We start from the raw sequence: 16,661 nt of genomic DNA on the forward strand, positions 1-16,661 counted from the left end.
CCATCCACACACAGAACCTTGATTACAGAAATAAACAATGCAGTGTGATAATCATCTGAGATACTATTACAACTGCATTCTGAACCCCAGGTTTTGAACTATTTACAAAAAAAAAGCTTAAATCCTACTTAAACACAGACACTGTCAAATGAGCCAGAAAATGAAACGTCTCTTTCTCCTACTTTCTACTTAAACACCAAGCTCCTTCTTTGTGTTTAATTGGAAGTTCAGTGTTTACAAACAACATGGAAGCTTCCTGGAAAAGAAACACTGACCTCTAGTGCTAGACACTTTGATGTTAACAGCTCTCACCTTATTTCCCACAGACATCCTGGGAAATTACTTCTTCCCATACCAACCCCACTGGGCACTGAGCTCGGGGGAGGGATGGCAGAGCTGCTCTCACAAACCAGAACAAAGCAGAGGACTTTCCCGGCTATTATTTTGTCTAATTCCATATAACTGATCATCAGCACTCAAGGACGTGCCTGTACTGTGCCACAGCAATTTCAGACCACAGCTCTGGCAGTGGGAATTGCACAGCTCAGGGTGAGGAGGGAGGGTTGTTCCCAGAGAGGGGTCTCCATACAAGCAGGGGCTGGGATATGCAGGCAATGCCCCCCTTGCAGCAGGAGCCCAGGTGATAAGAAGTGCCCCAAGTCTCACTGGAGGGAGCAAGAAGAGACCCTGCCTCAGCTAAAGGGGGCTGGCACAAGCAGACACCATCCCATTGCCTCAGGAAAACACCACTTACATTCCTTCTTAAATTTAACCAGCCCAGGCACTGCCTGAGAACAAACACTCCTGGATGCAATAGGTGATGCCTCATCAGAAAGCCTAAAAATAGGATCTGAATAACCAGTTACATAATCCAGGATATGTGAAACTTGTGCAGTAAAATGGTCATGATGGTCATGCTGCTGCTTACTGATCTGTTAACCATGGACAACTATTCCAGTAGCTGGATTCATTTAGCCAAGAAGTTGGCTGTCGCAATTTCTGATAGAAAAGGTGAAAAACTTTAAGCTAAATGAAGAGGTGTCCAGCATTACTTGCTCATTCAGTATGAGTACCTCATCAAATAAAATTAAAGCTACTGCAAATGTTTAACTGCTGTCACAGACAGCTTGGAGAAAAAGGACCGGACTTAATCTCATCTTTGTAATAGATCCTAGCTCTTCCATGGGGTTTGTTTTAGTGTTTTTAATCCCTCTCCATTAAAAAGACTGATTCACTATGGAAAAATAGCCTTAAATTTACTGAAAACAGAAATATGGACTCCCCAAATTTATTTTGGAAGCCAAAGTGAAAGGAAGGCTGAGGGTACAAGGGCAACCCTGCATCTGAATGCTCCCAGGAAAGGCTTTTCTTTCCTTTCCACTAAGTTCTTGTTACTCACCTTTGCTATTAGTCTGTTCAAATTCTCCTTCCCCATGTAGGAAGTTTGCTGGGAAAGCACAATCTCCTGTTTCTGGATGATGCTGGTCAGACTTGTTTTGCAGCTTTGATACTGCTTCAGGAGCTCCAGAACCCTTGCACACTGCTCCTGGCTATTAAAAAGAGATGTATTATTTATGGCCTAAGCATAAAACTGCAGCCTGAACCTCCTGTCTGCTTCCTTCTCCTATATTCACACATGTGGGAAGTTTGACAACCAGGTTTGAATGAGAGAAAAGGAGTGATGAACTGTACCAGTCTTAAATCCTGCAATAATGTGTGATACCTCTGTGGTATCTACACAGTTTTTGGAATCAAAAATGCCCTTCACCATCATATGCCTCTGATCCTCATTTAACTGTGATGAGCAGCTGAGTTCACATGATCCTCTCCACCTGAGAGGTGAGCTCAGTCACCAGTAAACTGAAATATCACGTGCAGCAGATCTCACAGCAGCTTGGATGGTGGATACCTGCCCATCCTTCAGTGGGGTGCGAAAACACGTTACTCCCACCTGTGCAAGCTACGAGAATTAACCAGAACTGTGCCAGTCCATGCAAAGCCTCTGGGCATCTTCAAAAACCATTATTTGAAGCACAGATGCCCTGGGCAATCAACCACAGCCTCTCCCAGTCCCCTCCCTCACAGAGTCATCAAACCAAGCTCCCTTTTCTTTGCTGCATAAAAGACTGTTTTTCCCAGCTGTCCTTTTCCGTTTGTTTCAGTTTGACTTTTCTTTTTCAGTGTGCTGGCAGGAAATTCACAGCAAATAAAGAAGACACAGTATTCCCAGCAGCAGCCAGGTTTTCTTCTGGATGCCAATTAAGCCCAACACATCGCTGCGTACCTGCTAAATGATGGGACTGTGATGCTTCAAAAATATGCAAAATTCATGAGCTTTGGCTGCAAGCTTCCATGTGCAATTCTTGGTTTAATGATAGTTTATGTCTCCACTGTACCTTTAAGGTATAGTCTAGGACTTCTTTCCTGTTTGATTTCACAAGCAAACTTTTTACTTAAACAATATTACTTTAAAATGCAATTTTCCTCCTTACCATTCAGCAAGCAAGAGCTTTGTATCCTCCCATAACCTCTCTGTAGATCTGCACTGCTCATTTGCTTCCTCTGCTTTTTCCTCATTGATCTGTGGGAGCTTATTAGCAATTTCTTGCATAGATTTCATTTCAGCACCAGCACGATCCAATTCCTTTTCCAATTCTGTTAATGATTTTATCCTTTATTAGAAAAAAAATGAAATACAGCCTTATATTAAAGTAAGCCTTTGATTTGGTTCACAATGTAATTATTAAGCTCCCTAGAAATTCATCCTGAGCTCCACATACTGTATAAAATGACATCATAAAAAGTCTAATTTGGTCTTCAATTCATGTAATCTGACACGGGCCCTCAGATGAGTTATGCTGACCTCAACACTGTGAGAAAATAATCCAACTTCTGAAGAGCAGTTGGGTCTGTATGAACACAGTGAAATTAATCTGTATTAAAAGGCAAGTGCAGTCTGTCCATCTTACACTGCAGAATTTCAGATCATGTGCATCACTGCCCAGCAAGGGGACCCATCTCCCTGTCTGACAGTTTTCTTACTGAAAACTAAGATCACAATAACCTATCTCCTATTTTTTCCTCCTCAATGCTGCTTCAAACACACCAATGTTCTACAGATACTTCAAATTTCAGTGCTCTCCTGCAGAGGGGACCCAAGCTGACTCCACTGAAATTATGAAATTAAAAGAGCTTTAAAAAATAATTCACCTTTTTTGAATAGCTGGAATTGTTGGATCCTTCAAGCCTATTTCGTTAATTTTATCTCGTAGATCCTGAATGTTTTTAAGGAGTTCACTGTTTTTTCTGGAAAAAGTCTCGTGTAAGTCTTTTTCTTCTGTAGGCACCTGCTCACTTGAGGGATCATAAATGGCATTTAGCTTTTTAGATAAAGCCCTAACAAGTTTTTCACACCAAGTCTTTCTGCCATGATCAGCATCTTCCAGACAGACATTAACACTCTTCAGGCGTTCATCCAAACATTTGGCCTCTTCTGCCATATGAGAAACTTCTTGTGCAGCCTCTCTCAGAGCTTTTCCCTGCATTTCAGGTTGATCTGGGGGATCTGGGAGAGATGTGATGGAAGACTGGATCTTCCTCAGGGAGGCCATGAAAGCTTCCAGATCTTCAATGACTGCCTCACGGTTCTGCATTTTATGGCTCACTTCTTCAAGCTGGTTTTTACAGTTAATCATAACTTTTCTTGCAGCTCGCAGGTCTAATGGATTAACTTCATCCCCTGCTGAACTGTCTAGGTGTTCCAATTGTTTGCACTCTTCAATCTGTCCTAATATGGATCTCTGCAACATCTGAAATTTAGAGAATGACCAAAAGTGTTAGCAAGTGAAAGAAAACATATATCCTGTGTTCAAGCTGAACCTATGACTGAAAAACAAATTATAATAGCAGTAAAAAAGTATGCTAAACAGGGTGGGTAAGACAGAAGACCTATTCTGGATGTCAGTGGAGGGAAAGAAAAAGAACAAAATAATCAAATAATATGGTATTCCATACACAGGGAATTTGATCACCACTACAGAAAGCTCAAGACTCCTTCCTGCAATCAGACAGGAAGGAGAGAAAGATGATGATAGTCATGGGACTGAAAGCAGCATGTTCTCACAGCAGGACATCAGCCAGAGCACAGGCAGCCACAGAGATATTTATTACTCTACCATCTTTCAGTTCTTTATGCTATACTTTTGGAGCAGACTTCCATGCATTTACAAATCTCCTGGTGCAGCCTGCAGGCTCTCTGGTTACAGCCCTCAAGGAGCAGCATGTCAGGGCTGTGAAAGGCCAGATGTGCAGAGAGCTGGGCAAAAATTCTGGGCCCTTGCAGCCAGAACTGGTCAGACAGAGCACACATGTCTGCCCTACAGCTTGAGAGACCTAAACCCTACTTCACTGGAGAGCCAAGGGCAGAAAAATGCAAACTTTCAGTTCTGGGTAGCTGTCAGTGTGCTCAGCCTGGAGGCAAGCCAAGAATAAAACAGAATTCACCCTGCCCAGTGGACCAGGGCCTGAGCATCAGATATTGATAGCAAGTGAACAATTACTGCACCCACACTGAGCTTCCAAACCCATCCTGAGCTGCGCTCAGATACTGCATCAGATGTGACACAAGGTAGCTTGGCTGAGCTCATGAATTAGCAGTAAATCACGTGCATGACTCCACAAAATGATATAAGGCCAAGTGGGAACACCACAAATCTGCATCTAAAAAAGATCCTAACCTACAATGAAATGTTCACAACAATGGCTTTCACAGCAGAACCTGCTGAGGGTCCCTGGCTTGCTCTACAAGACCAATAATGTTTAAAACACAGGGACTAAAATGCCATTACAGATTTTAGAAGGTTTGGGACGTCTTGTCAGCAGCCCCAAGCTCCTGAGTGAAAATCCCATTAAGTTCTCTGCTTCCTAGATATTAAAACCTGTATCTAGGGTGTGGTCTCTGCATCTTCTCTTACCTTCAGTTCACTAACAGGAAGGTCCCTGTCCATCAGACTAAACTGGTGGATGTACTTTTTCTTCAGCCATTTATCTACTAATCGACAGACCGAGATGGATTCATCTTCTGTTTTCCAAACAATTTCCACAGCAGCCCTTAGAGAATTTGCTCTGCAAGAAAGGTAACAAAACATGAACTGGGAAAGCAAGCAAGAAAAGACACTCAATATTTTTAAGGACAAAAAGCCACAAAAATAATGTAACTGTCTAACAGATCTAATCCTCGCCCTCCCAAGGTCAGATGAGTTTTTCTCTGATTAAGAAGAAAAGCAAAGTGAATCACTGTGAATTTAACCAAAAGATGAAAGAAAATACCAGCAATATATGGGAATATTGCACAGGTATGTCACAAAGATCTGTCTCTGCTCTTCTTGGGGAGACTTACACTATCTTCCATGTGTACATGAATAAAGAAAAAATTAAGAACAGCTTAATTTTTTGCAATGAAGAAAAGGTTAAAAATGTGCAGCTATTTTCTGCAACACATATTATTCCCTTCACAACACACACAATTAGTTACAATTCCTTAGCTAATACCATAAAGTGTTATTTTATACCTGATACTTATAATATCCTGAAGTTCTTTCCACTCGCTTTGTAGCTTGTTTCTTGCCTCAGAGAGAGCAGCCTGCTGCACTTCAGACACAAGATCTTCTAAGGTAGATGAGATGTTTTCCAATTCTTTCCAACCAGATCTGAATTCAATGTCTATCATTTCCTAGAAGACAAGCAGTTCTAATGCATTAATATGATCCTGTATTTCTCAACGAACATTTCACAGAACTAGTCACAAGAGTCTCTACAACAACAGTGAAAACATCATCTGAAACTAAGAGTATCTACTGCCTTTTTTCCCCTTCAAGACCCAGTTTTTAGCTGCATGCAAATCTCCAGCAACTTTTTATAGTGACAATTTCCATATCAGATATATGCCTTGGCTACATTTTATAAAAGGGTCAATAAATAACGGGCCAGGCATTCTTACTACAAGAATGAAAATATCTCCACCTAGCTGTTCAGAAGAAAAACAAATGTAGAACTGCATCAAGTTCTGAGATTCGTGATAAGGCTTTGTAGTCCTTTCAAGAAAGGCAGTGAAAAATTGCAGCAATAAACTTTTCAACATCAACTCTGTGTCTTTTGTTGTCGCCTTAAGGATCTCACAAACCTAACCAAGTTATGTGTCCTGGAACAGCTCCATTCTGCACAAACACCACTTGGTGGTTCAACTCTGATGACTCCTGCAGCCCTTGCCATCTCTGCTGACAAACAAAAAGCTCCTTTCTGCAGTTTTTTCCCATTACACCTGTTTCAGCCTGCAGACAACAAACCCAGAACCACCAATTTCTGCTTTCAGCAACACCTGCAAAACTCCAGTGCTAGGCAGCAATGCAGTTCTGTTGAATTCTAAATCCTTGATTTCCCTTCTTCTAACACACATGGTTGCAAGGATGCTGCTTTTCCCTTGGCAATATATGTAACAGAAAAGTGAGTGCTCTACATAAGAAAATAATAATTTAGGCAACAGGTGTATTTTTAAAAGATGAATACTTGCCTCTAGTTCAGCCAGCTTAAACTTAAGGGATGAAGTGTCTTTTATTTCATCAGTAAAGTCAGATGCTACTTTATCTCTGTTGACTCGTAGAAGTTCCTCCAGGTTACTTCTCTGTGTGTTAAAGCTAAGGAAAGATGCAAACACTTTCAGAGAGAATATTACTTTAATTAAATGGAACATCTCAGGGTATGGGACTCACTGATCAACAGAGTACCATACAAAAATAAGCACAGTCTATTGCAAATACATATTTTATTTAAGTCCAAAATGAATGAATAATGCATAAATGAGCAACATATTAAACAGATTGCTCATATGGCTAATCTTCAAATCTAAATGCCAGCCTGCATTCTCTAAATTCAGTTTTATAAAAGTAAAAATGTCAGTTCTCTAAAAAACTTGACCAATTTCTTTATTTTACAATATTTGAAGTTATTAGTAAGGCAGATGCAGACTTTCCTAGCCCAAGAAAAGGGCTAAAATGCTCATAGCTAAAAATGTTCTTGCTACAAAATCCTAATGCTCGAAGCATTTAGTTACCTGTAGTGCTTCCCTATCAATTAGAGATCAATATTCAGTAAACTGTAGCAGAAAAAAGAACAGGTCTCTGCACAGCAAAAGTGCACCTTATGTTTGGTACATTCAATGAATTTGTGAGCTAATTTGTCTAGCACAGCATCATACTTTAACAAGCATGCATTTCCTCCTTTAAAAATTACCTCTCTAACAAAGCTGGTATGGCCAAATCACCATCTTCCTCCAACTCGTCTGCACAGCTTTCTCCATTGTGGTGCTTCACATCTGGTTCCAAAACTGCATCTGCAGCAGCTCTTGAGGTCTGAGTGAAAATAAAAAGGGTGACAGTGACCTCCACAGTATCCTCTGTAATACACAGCAAAGCCTAACAATCATCTATGAGCTCCTGAAGGAAGGGATTGCTTGATGTGTCCCAGAGGAGATGAGAGAGGCCATTCATGAATTCAAGATGTGTTTGCACTCAATCACAAGCCCAAAGAGTAAATTTTGGAATACTTGTAGCCAGCTCATTCATTCTTTTCACAGATACAGACAAATCCTCCAACTCTTCACCAGGACTCTCTTTGTCCTCTGAAAATTGTTCATATTACTGGGACACTACAGGAGATTTTCACTTGAACACAGCTTCCCACATGACCCTTCCAGCTGAAAATTACATTTTTGCAAAATGTAACTCCAGGCTGGAGGCTCACATCTCTCAGGATGCCCAGCACTGCTGCTTGCATGTTAATCTTTAATATTTACTTAGTCTACATTCACAAACACAATGGGGTTGGGATTTCTGACCAGAGGCCCAAGGTCTTATCACAATAAAAACAGTAAGAGAAATAAACACTTTTTCCTCCTGGCAATGACCTCCCCTTGACAGAGCACTGTTTTCCAACAGTAAGTCTGGACTTCTTACCTCCTGTGCCATAAGGTTGTCAATTTCTTGAGAAGAACCAGACTCTTCTCCATTCTCAGAAGTCATAATGGAGTTCCTAAAAGAACAAAATATTAAATACAAAGGGAAAAAAGAAATCCTAGCTCAAAGTTTAAAACAGTGCAGCTGTGATGAACGATAATCAAACACTGTACTTGCCAGTTTATGAAACTTAATACTTTAAGTGCTTAAATGCACAGCTGGCCACAATAATGTACATAGTTATGTACTACCAAAATAGAGTATCCCAAAATTTATGTGTAAAAATGATTTCTATAAAGCTACAACACCCCATGACTGAGCCACTCACCCTTTCTGAGGGGCCTGTCCTTTTCCAGCACGAGCCAGCAGTGCTGTGTAAGTGTCTGCCACCATTTGCTGAACCTTTTCTAGCCTTTTTTCACAGTCTGCAGTGAGTGTCTGTATCCCTGGGACAGTTTCTCCTGAGAGTCTTGCCAATGTTTTAAGGTCTTCCAAAGACTTGTTAAGTTCCTTCATGCTGCCTTCGTGTGAAAAAAAAGCCTAAACAAAGAAAAAACAATATAATAAGCCGATGTTAAAACACAAGGATAAGAAATTATTCTCATATATTTTTTTATACTTCCACTACCTTGGTTGAGTGCTCTTAAAAGTCTAAGCTGTCAAACCAAGGAACACACACTTTTTTTTTTTTTTTTGGTTCTTTCTAAAATAGAGCCAGAAAGTAAATTAGGATATCTGGCAACATGTTCCCAACTATATTCACAGGACTATATTGACTCTTGCTTGATTTAGAAATTTGTTATGTTCTACAATTTTAAATTTTGGTCCCAAATCTTCTTCACCCAGACATCAGACAGAAGTGTCCTACTAACTACAGAAAAAGTAGAATATTTTTAAAATATTCCTTGTCAATTATTATACTTCCTAGGGTGAATTCAAGATACACTAAAAACCTGGGAGAAAAAATGGAAAAAGGATACCACCTACTTAACAAGGGGTTAATTCTAAAAGTCTGCAAGAACACTAATATCTGCAGTCAAAAAAGGGAAAGAAATAATTTTGGTGGCTTCTTTGCTCTGTGTTTACATAACACAGAGCACAAGGGCCCGGCTCCAGGTAATGAACCTAAAAAGGAGGAAGAAGGACAGCAAAGCATTCACAAAGAGAGGCAGAAAAGGAGTGTGTCAGGTACCTCATGCTCCTTGGTGAGCCCTTTGGTTTTATCCATACTTAGGAGTTTCTTCTCTTTGCCTAACTGCTTATTGATTTTTTTAAAAGCTGCATTAAATTTCTTTTTTTCCCTTTCTACTATGAGCTGGACATAGGATACAATTTCCTGACGAACTGCCTGCAAAATACAAAGCACGTTGTTCCCATGAGATGGTGAGACAGTGTTACACAGCAAGTAAAAACATCAGAATGTACTGTAACAAGAAAAAATTGTTTTTCAAAGATGCCAGGCCTAATGAGACCACACAATGGATTCTCACTCTTGCATTATCTCACCTCCCATCTCCTACGAACATCATCTTCCACTACCAGCTTCTCATGGTCAGATGAAATATTTTTCAGCAGTTCAGCTGCTTTCAAAAATTTGTCAAGAACTTTATTGTCCAGAGCATTAAAAGCTTCCTAAAAAAAAAAAAAAAAAAACACCCAAACCCAGACATCGTAATGAAAACCAAAGAGAACTGAATGTAACTTATTTAACTAACAAAATTACATTGGTAGCATGTAAAACCTGTGAATAAATTAATGTATACATCACACATATGGGGTGTGTGGTTCTGCTGTGGGTGGGTACAAGGGCATTCTCCATCCCTGTTCTTCTGAAAAAGGTTGCAGTATCAGGGGATGCTTTATGGAGAAAAACTGGTGCTGTTCTTGTAACAACTTTCAAGGGAAAATTTGGTACCAAAGACAAAAGATGAAGATCGCTGAACTCTGCCTCTTCCCTAGGGAATACAGGAGGCTGTGTCCCACGGGTGTCAGCAGTGAAAGGGTGAAAGGTCTCCATCAGCACCATGGCATCTCCAGGATGGCCTGGAATGAGCTCTGTGCCCCTCCTGCCACATGGTCACCCAGCCTCTCGCTCTGCCAGACCAGGCAACACAGATTTTGGGCACTTCCATTTCTGACACTCCTTCAAGAGATCCACATTTTGAGACAGGACATTTGATTTACCAACTACCTTCTGGGAAAAAGAGCAGATTCAGTTGTTTATAATAACCTCCCCAATTCAGGCATGTCATTCTTGATGGGAAGCTTAATTATTGATCAGGCTAAAAAAAAAAAAAGTAGTTCTGAAAATGATGAGTTCTGATGGAGTAATTTGGGACAAGGCACTGAACAAACTGCCATACAGATTTATGTTTCTTCATTCAAGTTGCCTGCCAAGTTAATAAAGTGCTAAATCAGAAAACCAAGCAAAGCATTAACAACTACCAAAAAACAAAAAGGTCAGTATTTTTCTTACTTCAGACTTTTAGAGACCACATGGCCCTCAGAAGTACTCAAATTCAGCTGGTTCAGAACACAAACCCACCTCATATCTTGAAATACATTCTTCAGGACTTAATTTTTGACTGACAAGTTGCACAGCCTTTGAAATGGAGGCCTCAAGTTCTTTCTGGGATTCTTCAAAATTGAGCAAAGCCTCCTTCTCTGAGGGTCTTTTGTCAGATTTGGACAAGATGTTGTTCAGGTCACCCATGACAGCCTTGGAAGAAAGAGACTTTTCAGAATGCACCTGAGTGTCAGTAATTAGACAGAGTTATTGCTTCATAACATCACTCAAGTTTTTCAAGTTGAGATACTGATCTTGGAAATGTTCTAGATTTTGCCCTGACAAGAGTCTGGGAGACTGATTCCAATAGTACAGAACCTTTTCTATTTCACATGACTGACAAAGAGTCTTCCATATTCTGTAATGCTTAAATTAAAGATATCTGTGTGTTTATAAACAAGTACCTCTACTTTGTCTCTGGCTTCTTTAATTCGTGCCTCCAGCCCAGTGGTGTGAGAAGGCTGCTGAAACACCTGACTTGAAACATTCTGCCTCAGGGATTGCAATATCTCTTCTGCTGCCACAACTTGGTCTTGGCACGAGGATCCTCTTGCAGCCAAACTCTGGTTTGAACAAAAAGCATTAAAAGCCTTTACAAGTGTTTATTTATCTTTTTCTTTAAACAGAGTGAAAAAACCAGCCTTGATCATGGATGGTTGATCCTTGGTAAAGGAAAGCCTTACATTACAGTTACGGTCAGTGTAGTGCACTGTAAAATCTCTGTGTGGAGAGAAAGAAATTTGCTGCCATCCACAGGGGATTCTGTTTGCTGAAGCAATTTCTTTCTGTGAGTGCAACACCTCCTGTGTCTTTGCCACAGAGCCAATTAGATGTGTTTTTAAAAGGTGCTCTCCATCCAAGCAGCTTCCCAAATGAAACCACACATTTGGATATGCAGTATCTGATCATGAAGTCACCCAGAAGTGAGCACACACCAAGGCTCAGATTTCCTTTTAGTGCTCAGTACCGCAAGGCAGGAAAGCAGCTGGGTGCTCTGCAAGCAGGGGTAGTGAGCCATGTTTGAATATTTATCATGAAAAGTCCTTATTAGAGCTGCTTCTATCTATGAATATTCAACACATTTCTCCTGTCTGAAGTTGTCAATTAGCATTCTCCTAATCAAAATCAGAGCTTTATTCTGGATCTTGACCTATCGTACTGCAGGTAACGAGTGACAAGCTCTCTCCTGCCCCCAGACATGGACATACAACACCAGCCACATGTTTGGAGGCTGTATTTCAGGGTGTTCTTTGTTATTTCATGTTTTTTTTTTACAAACTAGAGTCACACTGCAAAACGAGGCTTGTTTTATAAACATATGCCTGTGATTATAAAAAGCAAACAGGTCCTTTTCGTCTCTCACACTCCCAAATCTGTCAGGTAAATGCTGCAGTAAAAAGAGACAGGACTTTTATTCTAAATGCAGAAAAGCTGATTTTTTATGGTATAGTTCATATTTTCAAAGGCGTATCAGAAGGCACTGTGTTCAGTCTAACTGGTTAACAATACACTGATACTCAGCTTATTGGTTTGTAAATGGCTAGGGTGAATGTTTATTAAACTTCTCTATTTTTCGTTAGTTTACGTATTTTCTTCATTGATTCTCATGGGACAGACTCTGTTTTTGTAGGTGTAAACAATTCTCTTACCAGAATAGATTGTTGTGTTAACTGATTCTCATTTTCATGATTTTTTCACATGGTAACTTACAAGCTAGCTGATAGCTTAGCTAGAGTAGTAGGGCTTAAATTTTTTTTTTTTGTTTTACAAGGCTTTTCTTTTGTAAGGCATTACCTACATGCAGCAGCTAAACACCCTGCAAGAGGGCACAAAGCAAGGGAAAACACTGATTCTGGTGCACAGTTACTGTATCTAGATTAAATTAAATAAAGAGTATTTCTGTTTATTTACAGCAGTTACACAAAGGGGTTCCAATGAAACCTCCTGGTGGTCACCTTCACACCATTAGGTTATACAGGCCCTGCTGCAGAAGTAGTAAAGGCAACATAAAACAGTGCTTCAACTTCTTCAGTGCAAAGATTGGCATCTTTGTCCTGTCTTACCTTCAATGGCAAGAAAATAAATCACTTTGTACTGAAGCTGCTGAGTTATATACACAGATTTTCACCTGCCATCTGCTGGGAGCTGGGGGTAATCCCATGCAGAGAGACATGGGAAACCATAGTGACTAGTGGAATTTATTGTCAGAAGTTAATTTGTGCTCTTTGTGGATATTTAGAACAACTTTTGTTTTTAAGATGAGATTCCCAAATTACTCCATGTGCTGCTGAAAACACTTGCAAGTATCCCAGTTTTTGATGGGTAAGCCTTGAATACAGCCAAGGTGTCCCAAACCTTCTCCCTGCACTGGAGGGTAGATGATAAAAGTCCTGTATGACCAGGGGAACGACTCAATTTGGCAACTTGCAGAGCTCTGGTCTGCTCCAAGTGCTGTGCTGGACAGGAGTAATAAATATCACTCAAGAACAAGCAGCTGATGAGTGGCACCAACAGCATTTCATTGGCACCTGCTGGTCATCTGGACACACTGAGGGTGGAAGATTCACTCACAGCTCATCTGGGAGTGATCCTGAGAAATAACAACAAGGCACAAGCACTGTCTTAACTTTTTACAAGCATTACAGCACAAAATCCACATTAAGTTCTGCTTCACTGATGATGCCTCATTTTACCCCAGCCACAAACCCATGCTGCAAGATGAGAATCTGAGGAACAAGTATTTTAAGCAGCATTTTCACCTGCAAATGTTCCTCCATCTCAGGCTTCACAGGCTCCTCGTGACTGATCTTGCTAAGCAGACGTCCCAACTCTGCTGCCCAGCTGTCCACCCCTCCAAGGAGCTCCTCAATTTTCTCCAGGCTCCCTGGAAGCTCTGTGGTCTTTTCAGCAGCATTTGCACTCTCCTCTCCAAGCTGTCAACAAAGAGCAAGGTAAGATGTTCATTCCCATCATCTCCCCACTGCCCTCCTCCAACAAAGTCACCACTTGGGTCACTCCCCAGCACTTCCCAGCTTTAGCACTCAACGGGATCAAAGGAGAAATAAAAGCCAAACATATTGATAAATAAAGTAAATATAAAATATAAAATAAATAAATAAAATAAATAAATAACTGAAGTGACGTTCAGTTCCTCAGCCCTGAGGGCAGGTGAGACAGCACAACCTGTGCTCATATGGCCTGTCCCCTTGTCCCCTCCCCTATAAGCAGCCACACTACTATAGAGAAAACTCCTGGGCTGCAGCATCCCCTAGCCCACACCAGGAAATTGTCTAAAAACAGCAGCTGGTGCTGGTCAAATCAAGATCAGGAAGTGTGCTGACTTTAATGGCACTGGCAGTCACAGGCCAGAGCTCAAGCATCTGGTCTTGCATTTTACATTAAAAAATATATATAATAGCCATAATGTCCAAAGCAATGCCACAAAAATAACTCAGGAAGTCTTTAAGACCTTAGATAGGTTTCTTGCACCTCACTTATCTGATTCCTCAATATATTTCCTTGAAGCATCTCTTATTAAGGGTTTTTCTAGCAAACTCTGGTTTTCCCCCACCCTTTGATTGCTTCTTTTGATTTTATTGCATTCTCACTATGCTCATCTCCTACAAAAATGTAGCAGTGATTTTTTGCCACCATTTACTGTCACAGCAGTATCTTTAATAAATGTCAATGAAAGGCTGAACTCAGAAAATTAAGAGTTCTAATATTCCCAGGCAGAGTGAAAATGTCATTCTTGTGAAAGCACTCTAGGGACTGTAATACATATAACATTAGGCAGGTTGTAGAGGGATTTACAGCAGCCTAAAAACCTGTCAAGTGAGCTGGTGAAAAGTTGCACAACCTTAGAAATATCTATGCAACAATAATTACTTTCTACCAGCTAAGACAGATACTGTAAAATTTAACACAGGCTAAATTGATTACTTCCACCCCAAGCACTGAATTAAGAGCTTCATTCTGAAATAAGATTTCCTTTTGTAAGTGATTTTGAGATTTCAATTTAAAAATTGAACATTTTCCATCCTGCTATAATGAGAATTTAACTGAGTCACAAAGATTAAGAATGGGATGATGCTGTGTACTCTGTTCCTCAAGCTTTAAAACTGGCAACCTTGAGTTGACTGAAAGATTGATCAATCTCCGATGACCAAGCTGATAAGTCTAGAAAATATTCCTTTGAAGGCTTCATGGCAAAGAGTAACAGTAACTTGTAACTCACAAAATGTGCCCTCTTGATGAACTTTGCCCATCTCCTGTTCAGTTTCTTCAGCTCTTTGGCAATATTTGATCCAACTTGCTCTTTGCTGACTTCAATGAGATGGTTTCCAGCTTCATTTAAGGAACCATGAATCGAATTCCTCTTTGCCAGGATCTCAGCAGGGATCTAGACAGAGGCATTGAAATAATTTTAAGCAGAACCCTGTCAAACATTTATTTCCAAAATGAAAAGTAGAAAAGGAACAACAGCAGCCACTGTGAGATTTAATGTTTTTCTTCCAGGAGGCTTTGAAGTATCTCTGTCAAAGAAAAATTGAACCATGTACCTCTTTTGGATCCTCATTTCTGTTTTCTTCCAGCCATATCTTTAGTAAGTGGATGTTTTCTGTGTAATTACTCCAGGAGGACAGGACTTTCTGTAGGGTGGTGTTTACATTGGAAATATACTCTTTACATGCAGAAATCTTTGACTCCACTGTCTTCAAAAGTTTGCTGATTTCTTGAGGATCTCCAGCTAGGACATGGAATAGGGATTATTGTTATACATTTGGAAACAGAGAGGTTAATTATACAGAAACAGTGTTTACATGGAACAGTAGATGGAATTAAAACTGGTGGCAGCACTTTACTTCAAAATAGAAATCTTCATATCAACTTATGTGCATGAGCTTACCCAAGTCAGGACCACTTATGTTTTTCAAGTCTTCACAGATGTGAGTAGCAATGTCTAGTTGTGTTTCAAGTTTCTTTTCTTCAATGAAATTCTGCTCAAAGTGAAAAGTAATTGATATGGGTAACACTGAATGACAAAAAACTGGGTAAGAAATATAGCTTGGGACACTTTTTTTGCAATATCAACCTACAACCTACAGGTTAAATGTAAACTGAGCAAAGCCCACCCAGCAACTCAGCTGCACCCTTTAGTCTGAAACAAACTTGTTCTTTTACTCTGCTTGTGCAGAGAGTAAAGTAAATAGAACTATGAATACCTGAATGCCACTGCCTGAGCCACAGCCCTGCATGAGTCAGGACTGCTTGCTTCAAAAAGTTACAGCCCCAGGGCAATACTGAGAACAAGTCAGGCAGAATTTAGTCACATAAGCCCAAAAAGTGATGAAAGCAAAGGTGGGTTTCCCTGCATGCACAGAAATATTGAGGTGCCTCATTTCTGACAGATCAAAACAAACTGGGGATGGAGAGGGTGAAAGAGGAAGAAATGGGAGCAGAGGAGGAGACTGTGTGTGCACAGGGAGCGAGGGCTGATCCTCAGCCCCTCTCTGTCTGAGCTGATCCCCCTCCAGCACTCCCCACTCCTACAAATGTCCTACCCAGCAGGGTACAAAACAACCTCCCTCGTGACTGTGACAAACCTGGGCCCTAAACTCTGAACAAGCCCTAAACTCCCTGGCAAAGCTCTGCATTCTATCAGCTTGAGCAAGACTGTGAGCCACCACTGTAGAAACAACATGATAATAAGTATTTATGAAACCAACTGAACCAACAAACTCAGCACAGATAAACTCTGCACGACCATCTCACCACAGGGTGAGGCTGATACTGCTCAGGAAACTGCTATTTTATACAACCTATTGTTGCCTCCTTCCACAGTACTGAGGTTGGTGAAATTCCCACTGATTTAACTATGGATTTGCCAGCCTGAGAATCCTCTGAGAAAGTACACTAAGATGGAATTCACAAGAAATTCCATTAACTCGAGATGGGGAAAAACTGGAGGCATCAGCATTTTCACCTCTGCCTCTACTCCTGATGCAGTATCCTTTGTCACTATTTGGGGTTGGGCAATCCATCCCCTCCTAAAAGCCTACATGTGGCATCAGTTTCGTAACTTG

General features: G+C 40.5%; 1 protein-coding gene across 3 annotated transcripts in view; it reads right to left on the reverse strand.

Moving 5' to 3' along the window:
• The window catches only part of SYNE2 (spectrin repeat containing nuclear envelope protein 2), a 175,985-nt gene that overhangs the window by 119,868 nt on the left and 39,456 nt on the right, over positions 1–16,661 (reverse strand). For all 3 annotated transcript variants that reach the window (XM_041476401.1, XM_041476402.1, XM_041476399.1), the window contains exons 15-31: positions 15,485–15,575; positions 15,138–15,325; positions 14,813–14,977; positions 13,335–13,508; positions 10,980–11,138; positions 10,555–10,728; positions 9,516–9,641; positions 9,202–9,357; positions 8,338–8,549; positions 8,010–8,085; positions 7,288–7,406; positions 6,569–6,692; positions 5,571–5,731; positions 4,974–5,124; positions 3,211–3,809; positions 2,493–2,672; positions 1,400–1,550 (exon numbers count right to left, since the gene is read on the reverse strand). In XM_041476401.1, the coding sequence (XP_041332335.1) occupies positions 1,400–1,550; positions 2,493–2,672; positions 3,211–3,809; positions 4,974–5,124; positions 5,571–5,731; positions 6,569–6,692; positions 7,288–7,406; positions 8,010–8,085; positions 8,338–8,549; positions 9,202–9,357; positions 9,516–9,641; positions 10,555–10,728; positions 10,980–11,138; positions 13,335–13,508; positions 14,813–14,977; positions 15,138–15,325; positions 15,485–15,575 (3,006 nt within the window). The remainder of the gene's footprint in view (positions 1–1,399; positions 1,551–2,492; positions 2,673–3,210; positions 3,810–4,973; positions 5,125–5,570; positions 5,732–6,568; positions 6,693–7,287; positions 7,407–8,009; positions 8,086–8,337; positions 8,550–9,201; positions 9,358–9,515; positions 9,642–10,554; positions 10,729–10,979; positions 11,139–13,334; positions 13,509–14,812; positions 14,978–15,137; positions 15,326–15,484; positions 15,576–16,661) is intronic.

The sequence above is a fragment of the Pyrgilauda ruficollis genome, unplaced genomic scaffold (genome assembly GCF_017590135.1).
Source record: "Pyrgilauda ruficollis isolate IOZ18807 unplaced genomic scaffold, ASM1759013v1 scaffold38, whole genome shotgun sequence".
NCBI lineage: Eukaryota > Metazoa > Chordata > Aves > Passeriformes > Passeridae > Pyrgilauda > Pyrgilauda ruficollis.